The sequence below is a fragment of the Tremella mesenterica genome (assembly GCF_000271645.1).
Source record: "Tremella mesenterica DSM 1558 unplaced genomic scaffold TREMEscaffold_1, whole genome shotgun sequence".
NCBI classification, from domain to species: domain Eukaryota; kingdom Fungi; phylum Basidiomycota; class Tremellomycetes; order Tremellales; family Tremellaceae; genus Tremella; species Tremella mesenterica.
Genome location: NW_006711225.1, coordinates 869,761 through 891,270, shown reverse-complemented (window position 1 = coordinate 891,270; position 21,510 = coordinate 869,761). Strand labels below are relative to the sequence as shown.

Here is a 21,510-nt window from a genome sequence, read left to right as displayed (position 1 = left end):
AAGCGGCTGCTGCTGAACGGAAACGTCTCCGGGGTGAGTGTTTCATCTCCCTCTTTTTCTCCTGACTATCGTTATATTCAATCGAATTCCCCTAGGATCACCATTGAACTTGCCCAAACCGCTCCTTCTGCTGTGAGACCCATAGGGAGCTTGGTGTCTATCTTAACCGGTCACTTATTGGAGTTGAAGTTATCGCTCCGATCATATTCCATCAGTCGAAGAAGTCGATCTTCAATTGAAAGGAAATTAATCTCTAAAAAGCCCGCGAAGCGGATGTTTTGGGGGTCAGAAGGGGTGGTAGATGATAATTGGCGAATGAATACTGACTCCCCAGCATCAGAACCTATAAACCTAGATAAACAATGTGGTGTAATAAACGATAAACTCCTCCCATGTTCACGTTCCTTGACATGTAAATCACATACCGTAGGAGCTAAAAGAGCCGTTATCGGTCGTTCTCAACCATACGACGTTCTGTATCTCGAATGGCAACGTGTTAATAGACCTGATAAAGTTCCATTACCAAAACCACCTAAGAAACCAAAACCTATCAGTCCTCGTGAACCGAGTCGTGTACGAGTGGAAGTGGATGAAGGGGGGAAAGGTGATGTGGAGGATTTAATCAATTTAGCTAAAATGGCAGGGGAGAAAGTAAGAGCTGCTGCGAGAGGGGAACTGGTCATCAGTGGGATCAATATGAGTGTTGTTAATACATCAGGGATCATAGGAGGTGGAGGTGGAAGTGGAGGTGTAGGAGTAGGTAGTGGGAGTGGGAGTGTTGGAGGAGGAGGAATGGAAAAAACAAAATCAAGATGGTCAACAATGATAACTGAACCAATTTGGAAATCTTCTTTAGATTTAGCTACTTCTCAACAAGTTGGTGAAATGTTTATTAAAGCTTTGGCAAGTAGGACTAGACCTGAACCTCCCGGAATCTCTGGAGGGTCTGGAGGTTCAGGAGGTTCTGGTGTATTAGGTGGGACAGGACAACAACATTTGTCTGGAGGACATGGACAGTTTATAGGTGTTACTGCTTGATATGTGCTTTTATTCTTTCTGTAGGCATTTACAGTAGTCATCAGTGTTGTTTTTCTATGTTTCATACATTTATATTTGAATAGTTCCTCATTTCCTAGACTAATGACCTTATACAGCTAGCAACTTCTTTTCGACCTCGTTGTGACCATAGTTACGCCTCAATCCCACGCGTGATACAGTATACAAATACCTTCCCACCCCTAGAGGATGATTCGGCCATGAGATAGAAATATGCCAGCGTCACCGAATGAGAAGCAAGATGATAGTGAGAAGAGTGAACCACACACACATATGACTCTGTTAAAACACTTGTTGAGTCACTTCAAAAGGATATACATTCAACAAACACCTCAAGAGAAAAAATCATCCTTCCATCTTCTCATCTTCAGCCCCATTAGAACTAGCTACACTTTTCCTACCTCTTCGAGTAGTCAGACTATGTGGTGTACTAGGTCCATTCTTTCCGAATAATCTAGGACTTATACTTTTTCCTCCTGTATCTTCACCGACTTCGACACCTTCAACACCACTAACCCCTTCATCGATCTCACCTTCATCACCTACCGAACCCGTGTTACCCTCCACATGATCAGTTGGAGATTTTAATCTCTGACTGGTCTTGGCATGTGTATTAGGAGGTTTCCTCACAATTGCTCCGGGGAAAAGAGGGTTGGTGGAAGGTTGTAAAGGTGGTAAATCCGATTCGGTCGGACCGGCTAGATCGTCGGAATGAAGATCATGTTCGTCTGTCATTTCTGATATCAGAACTCGCGCCTGATTCGATTCCTTCGTACACGTAGTATGGGCAAATTGGAAATTGTGTGTCTTCAAGATGAAGAAGTTGGGAATTAAGGGGAGGAGAGATATGATAGATTCCTTTTCAGGTGTATCAGATGATTGGACTCAGAAGTGATCGTGCACATGATTGGAAGACGAGGAGGGAGAGAGGAGAAAGGTAAGAAAGAAGATTTACGTTTTTGTTTCCTTCGTTCTAATGCTTCAGATATGGGTATAGGCATCGGGATGACATCTATCATTAGCTCGTTCACATCTAATTGATAGGAGGAGGAAATAAGAGTGGAAGAATATCAGAGAGAAGATTATATATTTTTCGTCGTTTGCCAAAAGGCTTCCGAGGGTTGAAGATACTTGTATTTCACATCCTATCGAGAAGGGGAGGGGGTCACAGCAGTCATCATGTTACGATGAACAATGATATCGAATTCGTGATGGGTGCTAAGTGGTGCAGGAATAAAGTTTAAGAGAAAAAGGTCAGAAGAATGAAACATACCACGTAAAAAATCGAATTCTTCTGAACGTTGTACCACTGCCGCTATTCGTCAGATCATGTCTCTTTTGGTGTTATCTCGATCAAGCATGTCCGAGTTCGATAGTATCGGTACTACCATTGCAACCACCATTGAAGTTATCACGGAAACCACCATCGACACTACCCCTCATGCCCGGAATCCTGATACAGACAAACAGTAGCCTATAGATTCCCTCCAAACAAAACCTAATGGCGAGTGGGTAGAGAAGAAAGCTACTAACCCATATCTTTGTAATTCACGATACGTCTTTTATCCAATCTAGCTTTTGTGTAACCTTCCTCCATGAAATGTTTTATAAAATATTCCTACTTGTCAGTTCTTCCTCTTCCCACGCCCCCCCCCCCCCCCCCCCCCTTCTCCATCTCCCATGGTGACCGATTTCTCTCGACATCTTTTCGCTTTTCCCTTTTTAACAATTTCGGATGAAGAGAAAGCAAATTTGATGGACAATAATCAACTATGAGGGTGGAAGAGTAGGGAAACACTGACGGTAGCAACTGAAATCATGAATGTCGCTTCACCAGTCATCATATCTAATTCTTTATCCGTTTTGGCGATTCTTTTCACTCGTGAAATGGGGAAGATGGTAGTACCAGGTTGTTTCTCCGCTAAAGATTGACGTTGTTTGATTATTCTTTTCTTCTTTGGTTTTGGGTCTATGTGTGACAAATCGTGATGGTGGAAGTTATCATTGAACCGGATAGATCATTTTGAACAGGAGTATTTGAATAAGATGATGACGATTATCAATTGGAAAAAGGAAGGGGAGATGTGTCTCAATATAGGTATTGGTGATTATGAGGAAATCATGAGTGTCGGAGTGTTGCAAATCCCAGATGAATATGTAAGGGAGAATATGTGTTGAGTATATGATCGTATAGTGATGAGGGGAGAGTAACGTCAGCTTTAGATAATTGAGCAAAGAAAAGAAAAGAAAAAGACAAACCTTCTTGATCTTCCTCTTCCTCTTCTTCTTCCAAATCAGGATCCATCTCTTGGACTTGGTTGCGTGAAGGGCCAGGATCAACTCCAGTACCGACTATATCGGCTAATGAGACTTCAGGTTCGTATGATACTTGCATTGTACCTTTATGATAAAGAGATGGATGAGGTGAACCAGGAGAAATATGAGTTGTGTCGGAGGAGAGAGACGGAAGGAAATTGGTGAAAATCGCGTCCAATTTCGACGTGGCGTGGCGTGACTTTTCCTATGTTTTACTATCTTTTGAGAGGAAAATACTGTACATGTCATAGTGGTACCATGCATCAGATTCCATACTGAATGTTTATGCATTCATGATAGATCTAGTAACTAATCAAGACGAAAACCCTCATATGATTCCCCACTGACTAACCATCCTGAGAAAGGTGTCCCTCCCGAAGTAACCAAAATACCTTCACATCTCTTGAACGGTCCGTCCTTCCCTACCAACCTCTCTGGAATTCCGCGTAATATCTTCTTGGCATCTTGATAATCCTTCTGAGACTGTTTGAACGCATGATACGTTTCTTGTGTGGACAGACTGTCTATCAGCCTCTTTCAAGTTCGGCTTATGATGTACGCACGGTGAGCTGATTGATCTTGAACTTGATGATGAGAGATTACAGACCAGTTTTTGGTACGCCCTATAAAACTCCAATTTACATATTCTTGATCTGACTTTTTCAGCAAGAGGTATATTTCCAGGTGATCGCCAGATGGCTCCTTGTCTTGAACCATTAACCAAGACTTCCTGACCTAGATCAAGGATGTAAGAGATGCTATTGCTACTTGGGACTGCCTGGGTGGTTGAAGCGTTGGCAAAAGGTTTGCCAGAAGGGAATTTGATGGCTGTGAGATGTATCTTCGGTCGGCGTAGAGTGTAGGGAGGTCGGAGATCATCTACAATTAGTCTCTTCTCTTTTCGTAACGATACAAAGATCTCGGTGAGACGTTCACAACACATATCATTCTTACGGGGGGTTTTCGATTTTGTTCCTATGATCTCTGGACCGAGGACATGTGGAGATGGCGGTAAAGGTTAAGCTACAGCGAAGAGTCCACAATAACTTACTTGCTATACATTCCAAACGACCATATAAAGCCCTCTCCACCTCTGCTCTGATTTTACCCTCCCATTCCTCATCCCCGTTCCGATGGAGAGGAGGTTCTGTACCCCCTACAACCACATGATCGATATATACAGGTTGGAAGAGAGACGAAAGCAAAGCACCTTGTAATCCCAAGATACACCAAGAAGCCATTTTATCAGAACAAGACATACTGATCGTCGGTATGGAATCAGCTCTTCCAGGTTTTGTACGAAGGGTTCCGAAGGAGGTATAACCGTTTCTACCTCTCGAAGTGCCTGTCATGGGGGGAAGAGGGGCGAGAGATTTGAGGGTTGCCATTTCGGGTGGTTGATGAAGTGCTGTGTGAAGTGTTGAGGCATCTCCACACTGAATATCAGTATATTTTGTTCATACATCACTCATCGCTAAGGGGTTCTCCATCCTGGGTGGAGAAATCGAGAATTCCGAACAAAAACCTGGGTCTTGCGGTTATAATGGAATGAAAGGGGATTTGAAGACCATACGAGATGGGAGAGTGGAGTCATATGACGAGAAAACCTACAGGTAAAGCAGAAACGTACATCCACACCTCTACCCCATCTTTCATTCCAAACTTCCCGTCAACTTCATTCCATACCAAAACCTCCGATATCCCACCCTCACTCAATCGCTCCGCTTCCAATACAAGCCATCTCATAAACCCCCTTCTAGCCAGAATCTCAGCATGAGAATCATGGATTATATCCCCCGCCGGGGGTAGTTTATCAAAAGATAAGCATTTGACACCTGTGCCTATTGATACAGGCAGCACTCTTCCTCTCCGTCTCTCCCCCACAGTCTCCTCTGTGTAAGATTGTTCCTTGCATTCAGCCGAGGTACTATTTCCATTTGGGCCAAGTTGTGTTGGAGGAAACACAAGACAGATGGAAGAGAGGATGGTCCATTCCACCACACCGTTACTTCGGTTTATGGGTTTGCCATGTTGTGGTAGTTTGTCATAAACGTTGAGAGAAGCTATGACGATTTGGTCCGATATATTCGAGTCACCTGGGGTATCATGAGACTTGATAGTGGTATCTGAGATGTCAGTGAGTGGAGAGGAGGTGTCCATGTCATATTGACGAATGACTTTATGAGTGTGATAGTCAAGAGTTGACTTTGTACCTGCCAGAGCTCACCTGCACGTCTGCCAATGCAAGAGCGGAATCAAATTTCCCTCTGCTTGAACGCCGACTTTGGTGGAGATAGAGTGAGAGTGTGTTGCAAACTTGACTCACCATGTCTAACCCTAATCCCACTCCAACAACTGACCCACAATTACCCAGAGCCATACCTCCCGCCGGACTCGATAACATCTTTAGACGTTTGCCTCAATTTTTCGCTTCGGAAGCCAAGGGTGAAGTGGATGACAAGTTGGCCCGTCAGGTGAGGGATTCTTCTGTTTTCCTACTTCTCTTACTCTTCTATACATCATGTGTACACTGGTCATTTGTGGCCATTCTTTCATATCACCAACCTCATCGTGTCATTGGGCAACTTGTGAAGCTTCTCAGGATCAATAATGGTTCCCAAAGGATGTCATGTTGGTGGAAAAGAATGACATCGTGGGATACTTACTCGTATCTCGTGACACGAGCAATAGTCAAGGAAAGACACGAGGCACATCCACACCTCTTCATGTAGCTGTCCAAGCAAAGTATTTTGAGACCGTTGATGTCGATCTACTGGCCACTGGCCACAGAGTCGTTGATAACTTGGGACACCTGAGTTTTGGAAACCTCATGGCTGATGTCAGATCCGGGGCGTTATTCAATATCAAGCCAGAGCTATAGCTTCTCATTCAGTGATCAACTCCCTTCCCAACCCATTCGACATTCTGCCTGCCAGGTTCGATCCCAGCCAACCGTACAAATCCGATCCTCCTCTGTTGGACAAAACAACGCTAGACGCGGCTGTTAAAGCAGGATTGGCAGAAGGACGTCTTAAGCTTGCACAACGACAAGCTGGCCAGAACATAGTTTCAAACCCTACGAATCCTGGTCCTGCTGTCCGACCAATTACCAATCCTACCAATTCAAGTCCTGCTGTCAGACCACCTCAAAATTTACCACATACGACCCCTCTACAAATCAGACAGACGGGTGTGAACCCGATGAGCGGCAATCCCGCTCAGACAGGTATGTCAGGAGCTCCGACTACAACTGGGCAGGGCCAAACCGGTCAGAATGTCACATCGATGGCGGCCAGAAACCTACCTCTACCTATCAGACCTGTCCCACCACCGGGACTAGTACCAGTTCTCGATCTGCAAAGGATATTGAAGACTACGCTCGACATGAGGGAAAAACTTTTCCAAGATGTGAGTTTTTATGTCGAATCTTCAACTCATGGAGCTTTATCTCTTCTTTTCTTCCATCTTGCAAAGGGAAACTGCCTAGGCGCATAACAATTCTCATGCCACCGCACCCACCTGGGCTCGAGCAGAATGTGAAAAGGGGTGAAAGAAGGTGATGTTGATCAGCAGCAACCTGGATTGAAGGAGAGGTATACTTCGTCGATTCAATATCATCAAGCCCTCAACAGATTCAACGCCTCCGCCCAGGCTCGTGAGTCCTGTCATTCTCTGTACTCTTCCTGCTCGCGATTACAACATGCCTCTGTTGCGTTTTACTCCAGGGTTATGTGGTGTAATTGGCAACTGGGATATCCATACCTGAGTACTTGCTCATGTATAGGCCCCAAACCTGTCGAAACGGAGGCCATGAGGAGGAAGAGAAAGATAAGAGATTTCGTAAATGAAGATGCTCCTGGTTTAGACATAGAATTAGGCGTTGCCGAGGTGAGCTCTCTCTGTTTATATCCTCGATCTCATCAGTCTGTGTTCTTGACCATCTTCGGTCATACCGACCGCCGCTGCATGTGGCTTTCACCGTGATTCATGAGGCACTTGTCAAGATAGATGAGAAAATTGATCTCAGCTCCTGGGCGAAGCTATGGATATGTTTATCAACGATTTCGCTCGTGGAGCAATCAGATTAGCAAAACATCGAAAGAGTACAAAAGTAGAAGTGAAAGATACGGCCGCTTGGTTGCGTGAGTGACTCGTCCTAACACTCCATCTTCTCTCATTTCTCACATCAGACCATTTACCCACTATTCTCTCTACCCTCACCGGATATAGTGTAGATCAAATGTCTGCACTTTCGAATTTTTCATACGTTTTTTTACTTTGGCAAACTTGTTCAACCATGAACTCACTGACACATAGGGATGACATGCGACGCAACATTACCAGGCTTCGACGCCCATGCTGAAGTCCCAATACATCTACCTCCGGAAGATAGGAAGAGAACCAAATTACCTGTTGTCATCCCTCGTTTGGTTCGAGGGCGTGCAACAACGACGGCAACGGCAACGGCGACAACAGGAACGGCAGGGAATACCGCTGCTGCTCCTATTGCTGAGACAAAAATAGAAGAGGTAAAGGTAGAACCGAAAGTTGAGGAGTCATGAGAGTATTTGTATCATTAGAGGAACTGTTGTATCATCGTTTATATGAATCATGACATGCTGGTACTCGTACATGCTGCATGCTGGATTGCTGCATACTTGAAAGGACGACCGTACGACGAGTTGCATTTCCCCACTTTTCACTCCTCCTTGCCCCACTTTCCACCAATAACAACTTACTGATTTCTCCCACCTTCTGTTCCATCCTTCCCGACTGATCTCACATTGTCTACATCAATCATCATAAAAGATCAAGCTACATCTTATAATGTCACCGGATCTTGCATTGGAAATACGTCTTCGAACGATAGAAGCCATCATTTACGGTGTTCCCTCACATTCCTCTTTATCTTTCACATCCACTTCCAACATCGACTCTGATCCTGGTATCTCTCACTTATCACCCACTGAACCTCATAAAGAAGGAGAAATAAGACTTACAGGAGATCCGAAGTATACTAGACAAGTAGAAAAATCATCTATAAGTTTAACGAGAAGAATCAAAGATGTGATGGATGTTTTGGAACGTACTGGTGGACATGATGATGGGATTAAGAGGTTATTAGATGGATGTGAGTCTCTGTACTCCTCATTCTTATCTTACTGTGTGATTTTCATCGAAAAAGTCTCTCTTGATTCACTTGATTCCGAGCATCATACATTTCACTCGACTTTTCATCAATTTTCATGTTTAGATAGTATCATTCAAGACTGTCCGTACCACTCTATCTTCCTCAACCCTGCCGCCCCCTCAAACCATTCGTTTGACCCTTCCTTCAATTCTTTCCCTCAACTGTATCTATTTTTTCAATCGTCATCGAAGGATAAAGGAATGAGAATATTTTCTCAAGTGTAGCTATCTCCTCATTGGTCATGGAAGGATGGATAAGTAGAACCTTGTCAATTGTCAAATATTTAAGAAAAGAAATTGGAACAAAGATCTAACGAACAGACGATCAATATCTTCCACTTCTACAACCAGGTTCAGAAGCTATAAACTCAGATTCGGAATCATTACCTGATCATACCAAGTTGATCATTGTTTTAGAAGCTTCTGAAGATATAAAAGAATCAGAAAGAGGGTTGAGAGAAATTGATTTGTTAATTTCGAAAGGTGTTGATGGGTCTGGGGAATTACAAAGTGAGTCAGATCATCTTTCTCCTCTTTACCTCATACATCTTCTTCTACTTTCTCACTCATTGGCGACGTTATTTTCTATTGGTTGATAATATGGAACATCACCGATATGGAACAAATCATTATCTCATCACTTGACTCTTTTAATAAGTCTACTTGAATGTCACAACTATTGATGATCCTCTAAAAATGTAGATGATTTGGTGGTGTGTCATGTTGATATTTGTAAAATATGGGGAATGAGGAATCAGTTTGATAAATCAGAAATACTTCCACTCAAACCGGAAATTGTAAACGCTCAAAAATCTTCCATTTCCCGAATGGAAGAATTACGAAAAGTAAGAGAAGAAGTGAATAATTTATTGAGACGGTATAGTACTTATGTGAGTTTTCCATTCTGCATTTTCCATTTCCCCTTTTCTCTCCCCTCCGAACCCTACCTACCACCTCAGAGCGTATATCTACGACTTCACAATCCGTCCCTCCAGGGAAACCGTCGTATCTCTACTTTCCCGGCACACAATTTCTGTATCTTTCCCTGCGTCTGTGGGGAGCAGGAGAGCCGAAGCTTCGCCAGAGGTCTTGTAGGAGGATATTGATGGACCACACGCTCATGATAAGACAAATACTGTTTCGGAAATGTTCATCGAGCTTCATAATAGGACACAAACTCTTGAAGATGCCGTAACGAGGTTGGAGAGGAAGAAAAAGGAAGAATTGGAATCGAGATATTGATCAAGTGCACCGTCTCTTCTGAGCTTCCCATCTTCCACTCATTGTGTACCCTTCATTCCTCACTACTGTATACTGTACTCTTTTCAGATGACTATCTTCCTTTTCCACCTTACATCAGTATTCGTACGATAACTCGGGGTACCTGATATGTCATGGGAGAGAATGATGAACGACTTCACGATTCATAATAGATGCATGATCATACTACAGATACAGTGACACTTCGTGCTCTTTTTTTAAACAGGCATCGTGATGGTAAAGCCAAAAACTAATGATCATCTTCTTCTTCCCCTGGACATCCACCAGGTCCGTCCATCTCTTCGAACGAAGAATATTTGTATCCACACCAGAAACAAAACAGATGTTCCGTTCTCAATTGCGAGAGTAGATAAGCAGGGTATTCATCGGACTATATACATCAGCTTTGATCTATATATCCTTGGTCTTGTCCCTTCATTCGGCTACAGATTTACCTGGTAACGTATGTTTGTCTTATGAGACACACTCATACACACAAAAGTCCGGACAAGGTGAGGGGAAAGAGGGTGATCGCTCACTTTCATAGACAAAACTCTTTTTGACCCTGGTACCTCCTTCTCCCAATCTATTCCTTCCCACTCTTCTTCCTCGGTCGCTGCTCCATGTCGGGCATCTGTAAGGTCTGGACTATGCCGTGGATGAAAAGGTATCCCTTCGATCTCATCAGAAGGTAAAGAACTAAGCATATCGCGTCGCATTTGTTCTCTCACTCTTTCAGCGTCGGACATTTTGGCATTCTCGAGTAAAGGGGGTGACGGACTACGAGAAGTGTCATCGTGAGGAGATGCGAGTGGACTCAGACGAAGCGACTGAGTGGGGGAAGGAGGGATCTGAGATGGATAGATGAGTTTGAGTAATGGTATTGGAAGGGTTCCCAAGGGGTCGAATGGAGATATGTGAAGGGGATGAAACTGAACAGTCAGCCTTATTCTCTTCTCTTTACATCTATCGTATATATCATAGAGCTGTTATGATGTCTCGGCTAGTATTTCCTGTATGAAATGTTAGAGTCGTCGAATATGGTAGACATTCAGGTATAGATTTAAGATGAAACTCACTTTAACCCCAACCTCTTTATCAAACTCCACCAACTTTTCCCTAGCCTTCTCAGCCTTCTTTTCCGTCTCCTTCTCCGCATATCCCCTTTTTTGTCTTTCTCTGAAATCTTCCGTCCTCTCCCCTAACCTCTGTAACTTTTCAGGATGTAAAGCATCTATATCTCTACCTGAAGTAGGTAAAGGTGGTGGAGTAAGTTCACGAGCTGTTAAACCTTTTCTACCTGCCCACATCGATATCCTTATTGGCTCTACCCTATGTTTACTTTCTTTCATTCCCACCAATCTACTAGACGAACCTATTCCTCCTCTTAGCACACCATCCTCCGTTTCAGAGACATTTCCATCTCCTTGTTGAGCTTCCAATTTGACCCGTTTAGTGTTGGACGAGGAAGGAGATGGAGAACGTTTCTTTCCTAATGATTCCCCTACTGACCATCCCATTTTCATCATCATTTCCATTGCCTTGTTTCCTCCTGTGCCAATTGATTTATTTTTCTCTACATCCTTCTCAGGAATTCGTTTGAGATCGTCATTCTTAGGAATCTGGGTCTTGGGGCCAACGGCGATTTGAGAGGTGGACGCAGGAGAAGAGAGTCGATCGAATAAACTAGTGTTGAGTCCTTCAGATCTTCTTTCAGCTTCCAATTGCCGGAGAGGGACTTGGTTTTTGGATTGACCCTTTCGCATAGATTTAAGAGTCTGTGCTTGTCTTTGAGAGGAATATGATTTTGGTCCTGGAGGAACCTCGACGAGGTATTTGTCAGACATGAAATCATCCTCTGAGTCGCTGTCGGGCATGGCACCACCTGCAGTTGAAACCGTGGGAGATCTATAAGATAGCGAGTGCACGTATCTCTGACGAATGTAGGGAGTATGGTTAGATCAGAGTTCGTTTGTTTGACACCAAAGTAATGAAGAAGTTGTTAATGAGAACGAGGGACGAGGGAAGAAGGGAAGCGAAGGAGTAGACCCGGAGCCCCGCAGAATGTCAAAGCGGAATCAAAACTTTCTCCGACTTCACCGAAATCCTCGTGAAACATCTCTATCACACTATCCTTCTCAAAATCATCAACATGAAGTCTATATACCCACGTCTATCACTTTCTGCCCATATCCGAACCCCATACATTTCCCACAGATCACCTACAATCCGTCCCTATGCCTCTTCGACCGTCACTTCCCCTCCCGCGACCGAACTTTCAGCATCAGACCCTTCCACCGAACTCACTTGGACACCCGTTCTCCCTCCAGGTCAGAACCTAGCATATGATACCGCTCTCTCTTTCCTCTCATCTCATCGATCTAATCTTCTCAAACGTCTTGAAGCCCTCCGTTCCGCTCATCCCAATCCTTCACCCGATGTTCAAGCGAAAATCGATCATCTCTCCTTACAAGCAGATATCAACCATCCGCCTCTCCGACGTCTGTTCCGTCAAACTCTCGGTCAAAGTCATATGCATCTCCCCGTCATGCGTCATCTCGCTGAACGTCACTGGACTAGAGAAGGAGGAAGGGATCTATTGATGCAAAGAATAGAAACTCTTCAAATCGTTCCTGATCTTTTACCCGAGGTTCTTCCCACTTCCTCCGTCCGACTGGTATTCCCCTCTCCATCTTTGGACAGTGTCACCGATGCACTCAACAACAGTTTAGAAGACGACGGAACTGTAGAACCTGGATCCATACAGCGAGTATGGAACCTCGAAACACCCCCAAAACTTCATATGCAAATATTCCATCATCCCTCTTCCCTTCGCAATCCCTCATCCCGACTTCCCGAAGGTCGGTATACCCTTTTAGTCATCGATCCAGATTCACCAGATCATCTCAGTCAGTCTTACGCTCCTCGACTTCATTATCTCAAGCGGGATATTCCATTGACAGTCTCCTCAGGAAGTGTGGACTTGTTCCAGGCGGAGGGTATTGAGGAGGCGAAATGGGAACCACCCGCTCCTGCGAAAGGATCAGGAAATCACCGATACGTGTTCGTCGTCATACAACAGCCAGCAACACCTTCATCAATACCTGAGACCGTGGAGAACGTCGCCAGAGAAAATTTCGATCTCAGGACGTATCTGAAAGAGCGAGGCTTGAGATCGTCAGATGTGGTAGGAGTTACATTGTTCCGTGCCAAATGTACGGAGGAAGATGATGAGTATATCAAAAAAGTATGGAAGGAGTATAGAGGAGAGGAGATGCCGGTCTATGGGAAACCACCGAAGGAGTTGAAATATGGGTATCCATTGAATGCGAGACAGTTGGAGAGGGAAAGAGAGATGGAGGAGATGGTGGGGAGATTCGATGAGGATACGGACATGAACGGAGAGGTGTTGGAGGAAAAGGATCATTTGAAGGATATGGAACCGGAGTTGAGGGACAAAGCGGCAGTGATGAAGGAAAGTAGTAAAGGAAAACTAGCGGTTTGAGAAGTCGTGACATGTCATCTACTTTTGATATTTACTCTGACTATCAGATAACAAGTGAAATGGAGATTATCCTCTATCTAGCTTTTTCCTGGCTTTAAGCTGACCTCAAAGCCGGCATACGTCCCACCGTTGCTTGCCGCACTGACAAGTTGGCTCTCTAACGAGTCCCAGGTAAATCTACCTTTCCCCTCCAATTCTTCCAACACCTCGTCAATTGGCTTCCCACTCATTGTGCCTAGACTCTGAGGATCCTCTGAATATGCCAGATTAAGTTCTTGAGTATACCATTTTGCCATCACGGTTGAAGTTAAACATTCCCTCGTCAATCGCCTCTGCTCTATTTTGCGTCTCTTGTCACTCACTCTATCCACGTTGACTTCCACATTGTCTGTGACCCAATTTCGTAAGTGATCACCCATAGAACGCGAAAGTGCGTAGAAACTGTCCAAATGAGGAGCAGGTTGATCATCTATGAGACAAAACAAAGGAGCTAACTCTGGATGACCATTACGTTTGACAGATTTGCTTTGTCGCATACTACTATGCACAGTGGTCCATTCTTTCGGATTTGTGACAGACATTCGGATTCTTTTCTTGACAGAACCCTCTGTACTTTTCTGTCGCCCACGCGAAGGTTTCTTAATGTGTGTATCTTTTGTGCTTGAGTTGGAAGTTTGAGCACTACTTTTGGTAGCACGCTTGGTTTGACTTTTAGGAGATTTAGTTACTTGAAGATAGGGATCCTCAGAGGATGTTGACTCGTATACAAAGCTGCAATCCGACAAGTCATCTTCATAAGCTTGTTCTCTCGTTGCTGTCAAACTGTTTTCTCGATACCGTTTAACTCTTTCAGCAATACCCACAACTGTCCCGCCCTCCCACGAAGTGCGGGAAACGGGTGGAGGAGTTTCTTCATCTTCTTCTACAAGAATCGTCGGTATTGTTTGAGCTTGATCTGCTTGTGCTTCAAATGATACCGGAACATGTTCCGGAGTATGAGTTCGTTCAGAAGAATCAGAACCGTAATACATCTCCTCTTCTCTATTGAATGAGGCTTGTCCAATCATCCAGGTCATTTCATCATCCTCTTCGTAAACCTTCCCTGTGACGGCTGAATCCCACTGAAGATAATTCTCATCTTCTTGAGAGGCGCCGAAATCTTTTGACATCCTCAAAGACTCTGGGGATACGTAGAGTGGTGTATCGAGGTTTGTTGGACGTCCAGAGGGGAACGGAGATGGTAAATTATAATCTTGAGTGAAGGGGTTTTGCGAGTCATAGGCAAATTCATCAAACATGAGAGTATCTTCCATGATTCCCCAGACATTAGGTTGAGGTGATCCCAAAAACAAAGCAGCTGGAGAAATTCCTTCTAGAAGCGCGTCGTTGTGAAGATCGGCAGTCATGTTGGAAGGGTCATAGACTGGGTCCATGGTGATGAGATGCCTATTGAACGAGGAGATTTCCGTGGTGTGAGTGATGAGATTGTGAGGGAAGATGTGAGAGGAAGTATTTGCTTTTGGAAATTTCAAAGGGGTGTGGTGGGCGATGATTATGCAGGTTGGTAGAAACACGCTCTTTATATCATATTGTGAAGTGCTGAGTTTCGCTGCAGTGAGACGATCTACAATCCCACTATAAAGAAAGGATTACTTACCCGTTGATGTATTGGACTAGTGTTTCCAAGTGAAAGGATGAACAAGAAACGTGTGTCATAATCCGTGCGTTGACAAACTGCCATGATCGTGATTTGAGCTCAGCTCGAATACAAGATGATGTACGTTACTAGCAGCGAACCGCCGCTCCGCGGCGGGTGTAACCCCGCGAAATTCCGGCCCCCAATGTCAACATCTCACCTCGCTTTTCATTTCATCCATTGTGTCCAACTCCAGGTGGATGATGTGAGAATCGCCGCTCTCACCCGAACACCTGAATCTCCTATTGAAGCCTGGGAGTTGGATACTATGTCTTTCAACATGTCTGCATCTGACAAATGTCCGCAAATTCCCACAACCATCAAGACATCATTGGTGTTTGAAGGGTCTGGATGTGATAGTGGATCTGGATCTGATGATGGAACTGAAAGTGATGCTGGACCTGGTAGTACGGTTGGAGTAAGGGAGGAGAGCAAAGTGGGTGTCCCTCCATCATCTCAGTTGCTCAATCATCTGGATCCCTCCACCTCACCCGTCTCGTTCGTCCCGATCCCTGTGCCGTTCGCTGTCTCGTTCCCTCACTGATCTCGTTTGTCCCGTTCCCTCACTGATCTCGTTCGTCCCGTTCCCTCACTCGTCTCGTTCACGGTCTCGTTCGCGGTCTCGTTCCCTCACTCGTCTCGTTCGCGGTCTCGTTCCCTCACTCGTCTCGTTCGCGGTCTCCTTCCCTCACTGTCTCGTTCGTCCCGTTCCCTATGTCGTCCCTCACTCGTCTCTTTTACTGTCTCGTTCGTCCTGTTCCCTGTGTCGTTACCTCACTTGTCTCGTTCACTGTCTCGTTCCCTCAGTCAAGTCCCCTTTTCCTTTCCTTGATAAGCGTGTCTCATGTTTCCACAGCACACATGATCCATTCCAACTGTCTGTTTGCTAATATTAGATGATAATACAGAGGGGAAAAAGAGCATGCATCAATTCTACATGTCTCTATACTTATCACATTCCACTCACACGCATAAAACCAGAGACGATCGAATAAAGTTCAGAGGATAAGTTGAACGGAGAAATATTCGACGGAAGGGGTAATTCTAACGGCGGTTCGGCCGTCCTGGCCCGATTCTATCGGCTAACACTCCCCCACGGGACAATGCACGACTCTGCAGTAGTCCCGGACGATTTATCGATGGCGACGGCGGGGTTTGTGATGATGTAGAAGGTAGTAATGACGAAATATTGAGTGTTATGTGTGTGGTAGTAGTGTTAGGTGAAATCGTGAAATGAATTTCTGTGGGGCCCCCTGCGGGGCTCCGCTCTGACACGTGGCTACCACTCACCGGTACCGACGACTGACTCTTCTCTATCTTTCCTTTTACTTCATCACTTTTATCTCCAATTATCGGTATGTCCATCTTTCGTCTTTCTCCACTTCTATCTCTCATTTCTGACTCTCTGAACTTCCCTTTATCCTGTCTGCTTCTTAAAACTTCAGGTTTGCTAGTAGGATCCCGAGAATCGATGAAATTGCTTCGTGTCCCTGGCTGACGATATTTCGCAGAACCGCTACCCACCGAGAAACTTTTATTTTCATTAACAATTTCATTATGTCTTCGCCACTTCCCGGTGGTATCGATCCCTTGGTTCCTCTCCTGAGGTCTGGTGAGGCTCATGGTACGCTCATTATTCACTTTATCATGAAAATTATCTCTGACCAGCTGAACTGTCGGATATCTCGGTCCGTACCTTGGAGGCGACCTGTCGACAGATCCGTTTCCTCCGAAGGTTGCTTGTCTCTCTCTCGAACGCTGGTCAAGGTGCATCTGCACCTTTCTTCGACATTCTTTACGATCTCGAAAGGGCCTGTCAGCATGTGGAGAATTTGTTGGGATACCAGATCGATGACAATTAGTGTCATGTATCCTCCCATCTTTTCTATCTTTTATCTTTTCTTTCTTTTCCTTATTTTTCTCTCTTAACTCTCTAATGACTCTAGGTTCTACCGGTGGCTTCTGACCTATCTTAGAATTACTCACATTCTTAGGTACACCTGAAAATTTTACATTTTGGCTCACGAGAACTTTTCCTTCGGTGGTACCTTCGGTGGGTTTCTCTGAAGTTCCTTCCACCCACACTTCTCTCTCTGGTACCGACTCTGTCTGTGGTACCACTTCGTTCTCTGGTACCACTTCGTTCTCTGTACCACCTGATAGATCTCCTAGATCCTCGAAATCTGAATAATCGTAATCGATGATTTCATCATCATCTAATGTCACGTATACTGAACCAATGTTTTTCTTCTTCGGTGGTTCTACCCGTATCGCTGACATATTCACCGAATGTACTGGTCCACCTAAAGCCTTCGTGAGTACGTCTGCCCTCTGAGAGACAGTGCTAACGTATTCTAGTTCAATAACCTTGTTACTGACTAGATCTCGAAGAGCATGATGTCGAATATCAATATGCTTTGTCCTCTGGTGAGTACCAGGTTTCCTCGCTAGTGATATCGATCCTTGGTTATCGCAGTTTAATGTAGTAGGATTTAGCTGATCGTAGCCTATCTCCCTCAATAATCCTCTCAACCACTGAGCTTCCTTCGCTGCTTCAGCCATCGCGATGTATTCTGCTTCGACTGTCGACGACGATACTGTAGCTTGTCTTTTTGAACTCCAGGTTATCGGTGAGTTGTTCATCATGAATATCCAACCTGTAGTTGATCGTCGTGTGTCTTTACAACCTGCCCAATCGGCATCAACCCATCCTGCTAGATCGCTAGCCTAGCCACCGAGACGAATACCATGTAAACGAGTGGACCGAAGGTAGGTAATTACCATTATCCCTTCTTCCCATACTTTCTTCGTCGGTTTAGTGAGGTACCTAGCAAGGTATGAGGCGGCATATGATATGTCGGGTCGAGTACATGTGGCTAACCACTGTAGACATCCTATTAATTCTTGAAATGGTCGAATTTCACTCTCCGCCTCCGACATCGATGGATTTTTCGCAGTAAGGGGTAATGGCGTTTTTCGGTCTCGATGTAAGTCGTTTTCTGGAAACTTCTGAACTATCTTATCGATATATGCTGGTTGGTTTAACCATATTGTCTTTTCTTCTCTGTTCCTTGTTACCTTCATACCTAAGATAGTACTTATCTCCCCCAGGTCGGTTATTATCCACCTTTTACCTAGCCCATCGAAAATTTCCTTCGCTTCTTCCTTCGACTTCGTGGCTAATACCAGATCATCGACATAGGCTAGCAGTATTGCTGCTCCCTTTCCTTCGATTTTCCCTTCTGGTCTGTAGTAAAGACCCCAATCTGATTCGATTCTTGAAAAACCTAGGTGAGATAATCCTTCACCGAGTTCTATCCACCATGTCCTGCCAGATTGCTTTAAACCGTAAAGAGACTTAACTAACTTCAAGGTATTACATCCAGGCTTCGGTTTTATCCCCTTGGGATACTTCATGTAAATTTCTACATCGAGTTTACCGTTTAAATACGCCCCTTCGACATCGGCCTGACGAATTTCGAGATCTTCGGTGGCCGCTATAGTCAAAAGTATTCGTAACGACCCCGATCTACCGACAGGTGCGAATGTCTCTTCGTAGTCGACACCTGGTACCTGTGAGAATCCTTGAGCTACTAGTCTGGATTTATACTTTAGTAAGTTTCCTTCTGAATCTGTCTTCACTTTGAATACCCATTTACATCCAATGGCTTTACGGCCCGGTGGTAACACCGTTTCCACCCATGTTTCTTTAGATTCGATGTTAGATATCTCTTTCTCCATGGATTCCAGCCACTTCTCACCATCTGGGCCGTTTACTGCTTCTTCAGGAGAGATAGGATCAATGAGAGAAGTATCACTTTCGATACCTGCGATAGAGGCGAGTGAGACTAACTTATTAGGCTCGCGACCAAAGTCTAGGAACGAGTCTGTTAGGCCTGCAAAGCGGTGGGGGGGTCGAATAATTCGTCCGTGACGTGTCGTCAGGATCCCCTCATCCCCATCATTTCTTCCTTCCTCATCATTTCTCTCATTTTCGACGATATCGTTCTCATAGATCCAATTTCCTCCCCAAATGCCCTGTCCTCGTCGTCTTTCAGTAGGTTGTGGGCCTATATTAGGTGAGTTGTCTCTATCGACATCATTTCCTTGTTCAGTATCGATATTTTCCTGTTCGCCACTTTCTGAGCGGTCGTCAGGGAAAATTTCTTCGTTGACGACGGGGTCTAGGTCCACTTCGATGGCGTCAAGAGGGGTTTGGATGACATCTGGCGACTCTCTAGTAGCCACCATTCGTCCTGTCGAGCGACGAACGTCTCGTGAGTGTTCGATTCGTCCCGATCCGTCCATTCTAACGATCCAACCGCTCACACCCTCATCTTGACCTAGTATAATGGCTGATGAACCCCTAGGTATCGTGAAGTTCGACTTCAGCCTTATCTCCCTTGGTATCTGAACAAAACACCGTTCACCGAATCTCCACACGCTATCTAGATTCGTGTCTCTTCCGGTGAGTGATGTCCAACCTGATTTACCGCTGACACCAATCGATGTTTTCATAATTATAATGGCGGCGTATCTGACAGCATAGGACCAATATTCGTTCGGTAGTCCTGAGTCAAACAACATCGTTGATACCATCCCCTTCAAGGTACGTATCATTCTCTCCGCCACTCCATTTAATTCTGGTGTGTATCTTGGTGTGATGTAGTGGTTGATCCCTGCTGACAGGTAGAATTCCCTCATGTCGAGGCTATCGAATTCACCTCCCCCATCAGACCTAATCACCCTCACCCTTTCACCAAGCTGTTTGTCCAATTTTGAGATACACTGTCGAACGATATCAGACGCTTCGTTTTTGGTCGTTATTGGTATAGCGAATACAATTCGACTCGCCCTTTCCACACCAACAAAGAAATATCGTTCACCTTTTATCGCCGGACCGAACGGACCAGTAATATCGACATCCATTCCTACTCCTTCACCATCTCCTTTTAACATTGGTGCTTCTTTATTCTTCGGTAGACGTGTTATCTTGGCCTGCATACAGGCGGGACATTTATCTGTTGTAAAGGGATCGTTCTTGTAAGTGTCCCAGTCCTTCTTCAATAGTCCCTGTCTACCTAGATTCTTTAGTTTGTCTACACCTATATGTCCGAGTCGCTGATGCTCAGATTCAAGTGGTGAAGTCGCCTTCGGTGTCGATATCACGATCATCGCGGCAGACATTGCTCTGCCGAATCGTACCGACCACAGTGAGTCATGTTTCCTCAAACCTAGTTTCTCTTTACCTTTACCTATCCATCCACCACCACTACTTAGATTCGCTTTCCACCCCCATGAGAGTAACTTCGAGAGGGAGAGAAGACTTATCTTTGCTGTGGGGACGTGATGTACATCTTTCAGTACCATTTTCTGTCCTGAATCTAGTTCGAGGTTAATGTCACCTGTTTCCCAAGCCGTCATTGACTTGCCAGATGCTAGTCCGAACACTCTCGGTTCCACTAGCCTTCTAATATTCGTCATTATCGACCTGTGAGGAGTTATATGGTGAGTAGCACCACTATCCACTACCCAGGTAGGGATTACACGAGTGTGGCTCACGTCATTAGACTCTGTAGCTAATCCCACCCACTCATTATCCTCAACCCACGGGTTTTCAATTTCTTCGGGCCATACGATGTTACTCGTGTACCCTTCGTCATCATCGAACCACGATTCTGTCGACATGGCCATCCCGGCCCACGCCTCGTGTTCACCATCCAATGACGAATACATCAAGGAGGTTTTGGAGTTATCCTTGGACTGGTTTTCATCCTTTGAGACCGTATGTCCTTTCTTATTATTCTTATTATTCCTCCATTTCTTTTTACCTCCATCCTTTACATCTGCGTTTTCTTTCCTGTTCGTATCCTCTCTTTTAGGTTTACGACAGTACTTCGCTAGATGTCCTACAGTGTCACAGTTATAACACTTTCTAGTTTCTTTCCTGGGCTGACCATCAGAGATATTATCTCGGTTCACCCTCATTCCTTTATTTCCTTCGACGAACATCGCGAATCCCTTCCTATTGGTTCTACCAACAGGGCGCGCTTTACGTCTCGCCGTTTCTTTATTGAAGATCGATAAGACCTTTTCCCAAGTTCTTTCCTCTGGTATGAGGGATGTTACTTCGATCTGAATGATCCTGTAGGATGGTGCTAGAATGGTATTGAGGAATAACCCAGCTCGATCCTGTGAGTTAAACTTCAACCCCACCAATTTCGCTTCGGACATCGTCTTCGAGAAATCCTCCACATGCTTAGCCATTTCTTCGGCCGTCGCATCGTCCCTTAAGTCATAGCTAAACAACGCTTGACGGACATTCCTTTGATTCTCGATCGTCGCTGTTACATGCAGGGCTATGCAGTAGTCCCACATTTCTTTAGCTGACATCTTCTCAGATATATCAAGCATCACAGCATCCGACACTGTTCCCTTGATCATCCCCTGCGCTTTATTGCTCCCTCGCTTGCCACTTTTCCCATTC

The 21,510-nt window shown here is 44.9% G+C and overlaps 7 protein-coding genes across 7 annotated transcripts; 4 read left to right on the top strand and 3 right to left on the bottom strand.

The window, feature by feature from the left end:
- Positions 1–315: 315 nt before the first annotated feature.
- TREMEDRAFT_24715 (uncharacterized protein) lies at positions 316–489 on the top strand (the record flags this gene model as incomplete). The annotated part of the gene is made up of 1 exon (XM_007000472.1): positions 316–489. A coding segment is annotated over one exon (174 nt), but the record flags the coding sequence as incomplete, so codon positions are not given.
- Positions 490–3,681: 3,192 nt separating this feature from the next.
- TREMEDRAFT_25467 (uncharacterized protein) lies at positions 3,682–5,532 on the bottom strand (the record flags this gene model as incomplete). The annotated part of the gene is made up of 5 exons (XM_007000570.1): positions 3,682–3,906; positions 3,980–4,251; positions 4,424–4,808; positions 4,984–5,237; positions 5,301–5,532. 5 exons carry the CDS (start codon positions 5,530–5,532, stop codon positions 3,682–3,684), a joined length of 1,368 nt encoding a protein of 455 aa, XP_007000632.1.
- A 167-nt stretch (positions 5,533–5,699) lies between these two features.
- Positions 5,700–7,934, top strand: TREMEDRAFT_58283 (uncharacterized protein; the record flags this gene model as incomplete). Its single annotated transcript, XM_007001151.1, has 6 exons — positions 5,700–5,846; positions 6,217–6,780; positions 6,946–7,027; positions 7,157–7,260; positions 7,400–7,514; positions 7,690–7,934. 6 exons carry the CDS (start codon positions 5,700–5,702, stop codon positions 7,932–7,934), a joined length of 1,257 nt encoding a protein of 418 aa, XP_007001213.1.
- Positions 7,935–8,199: 265 nt separating this feature from the next.
- Positions 8,200–9,804, top strand: TREMEDRAFT_58282 (uncharacterized protein; the record flags this gene model as incomplete). Its single annotated transcript, XM_007001150.1, has 4 exons — positions 8,200–8,503; positions 8,884–9,072; positions 9,334–9,452; positions 9,691–9,804. The coding sequence occupies 4 exons, from the start codon at positions 8,200–8,202 to the stop codon at positions 9,802–9,804; spliced, it is 726 nt and encodes a 241-aa protein (XP_007001212.1).
- Positions 9,805–10,072: 268 nt separating this feature from the next.
- TREMEDRAFT_25391 (uncharacterized protein) lies at positions 10,073–11,747 on the bottom strand (the record flags this gene model as incomplete). Its single annotated transcript, XM_007000562.1, has 4 exons — positions 10,073–10,213; positions 10,362–10,754; positions 10,902–11,408; positions 11,463–11,747. Coding segments are annotated over 4 exons (1,326 nt in total), but the record flags the coding sequence as incomplete, so codon positions are not given.
- A 227-nt stretch (positions 11,748–11,974) lies between these two features.
- Positions 11,975–13,327, top strand: TREMEDRAFT_26649 (uncharacterized protein; the record flags this gene model as incomplete). Its single annotated transcript, XM_007000720.1, has 2 exons — positions 11,975–12,524; positions 12,573–13,327. The coding sequence occupies 2 exons, from the start codon at positions 11,975–11,977 to the stop codon at positions 13,325–13,327; spliced, it is 1,305 nt and encodes a 434-aa protein (XP_007000782.1).
- A 77-nt stretch (positions 13,328–13,404) lies between these two features.
- Positions 13,405–14,760, bottom strand: TREMEDRAFT_58279 (uncharacterized protein; the record flags this gene model as incomplete). The annotated part of the gene is made up of 2 exons (XM_007001149.1): positions 13,405–13,659; positions 13,690–14,760. The coding sequence occupies 2 exons, from the start codon at positions 14,758–14,760 to the stop codon at positions 13,405–13,407; spliced, it is 1,326 nt and encodes a 441-aa protein (XP_007001211.1).
- Between the last annotated feature and the right edge of the window lie 6,750 nt (positions 14,761–21,510).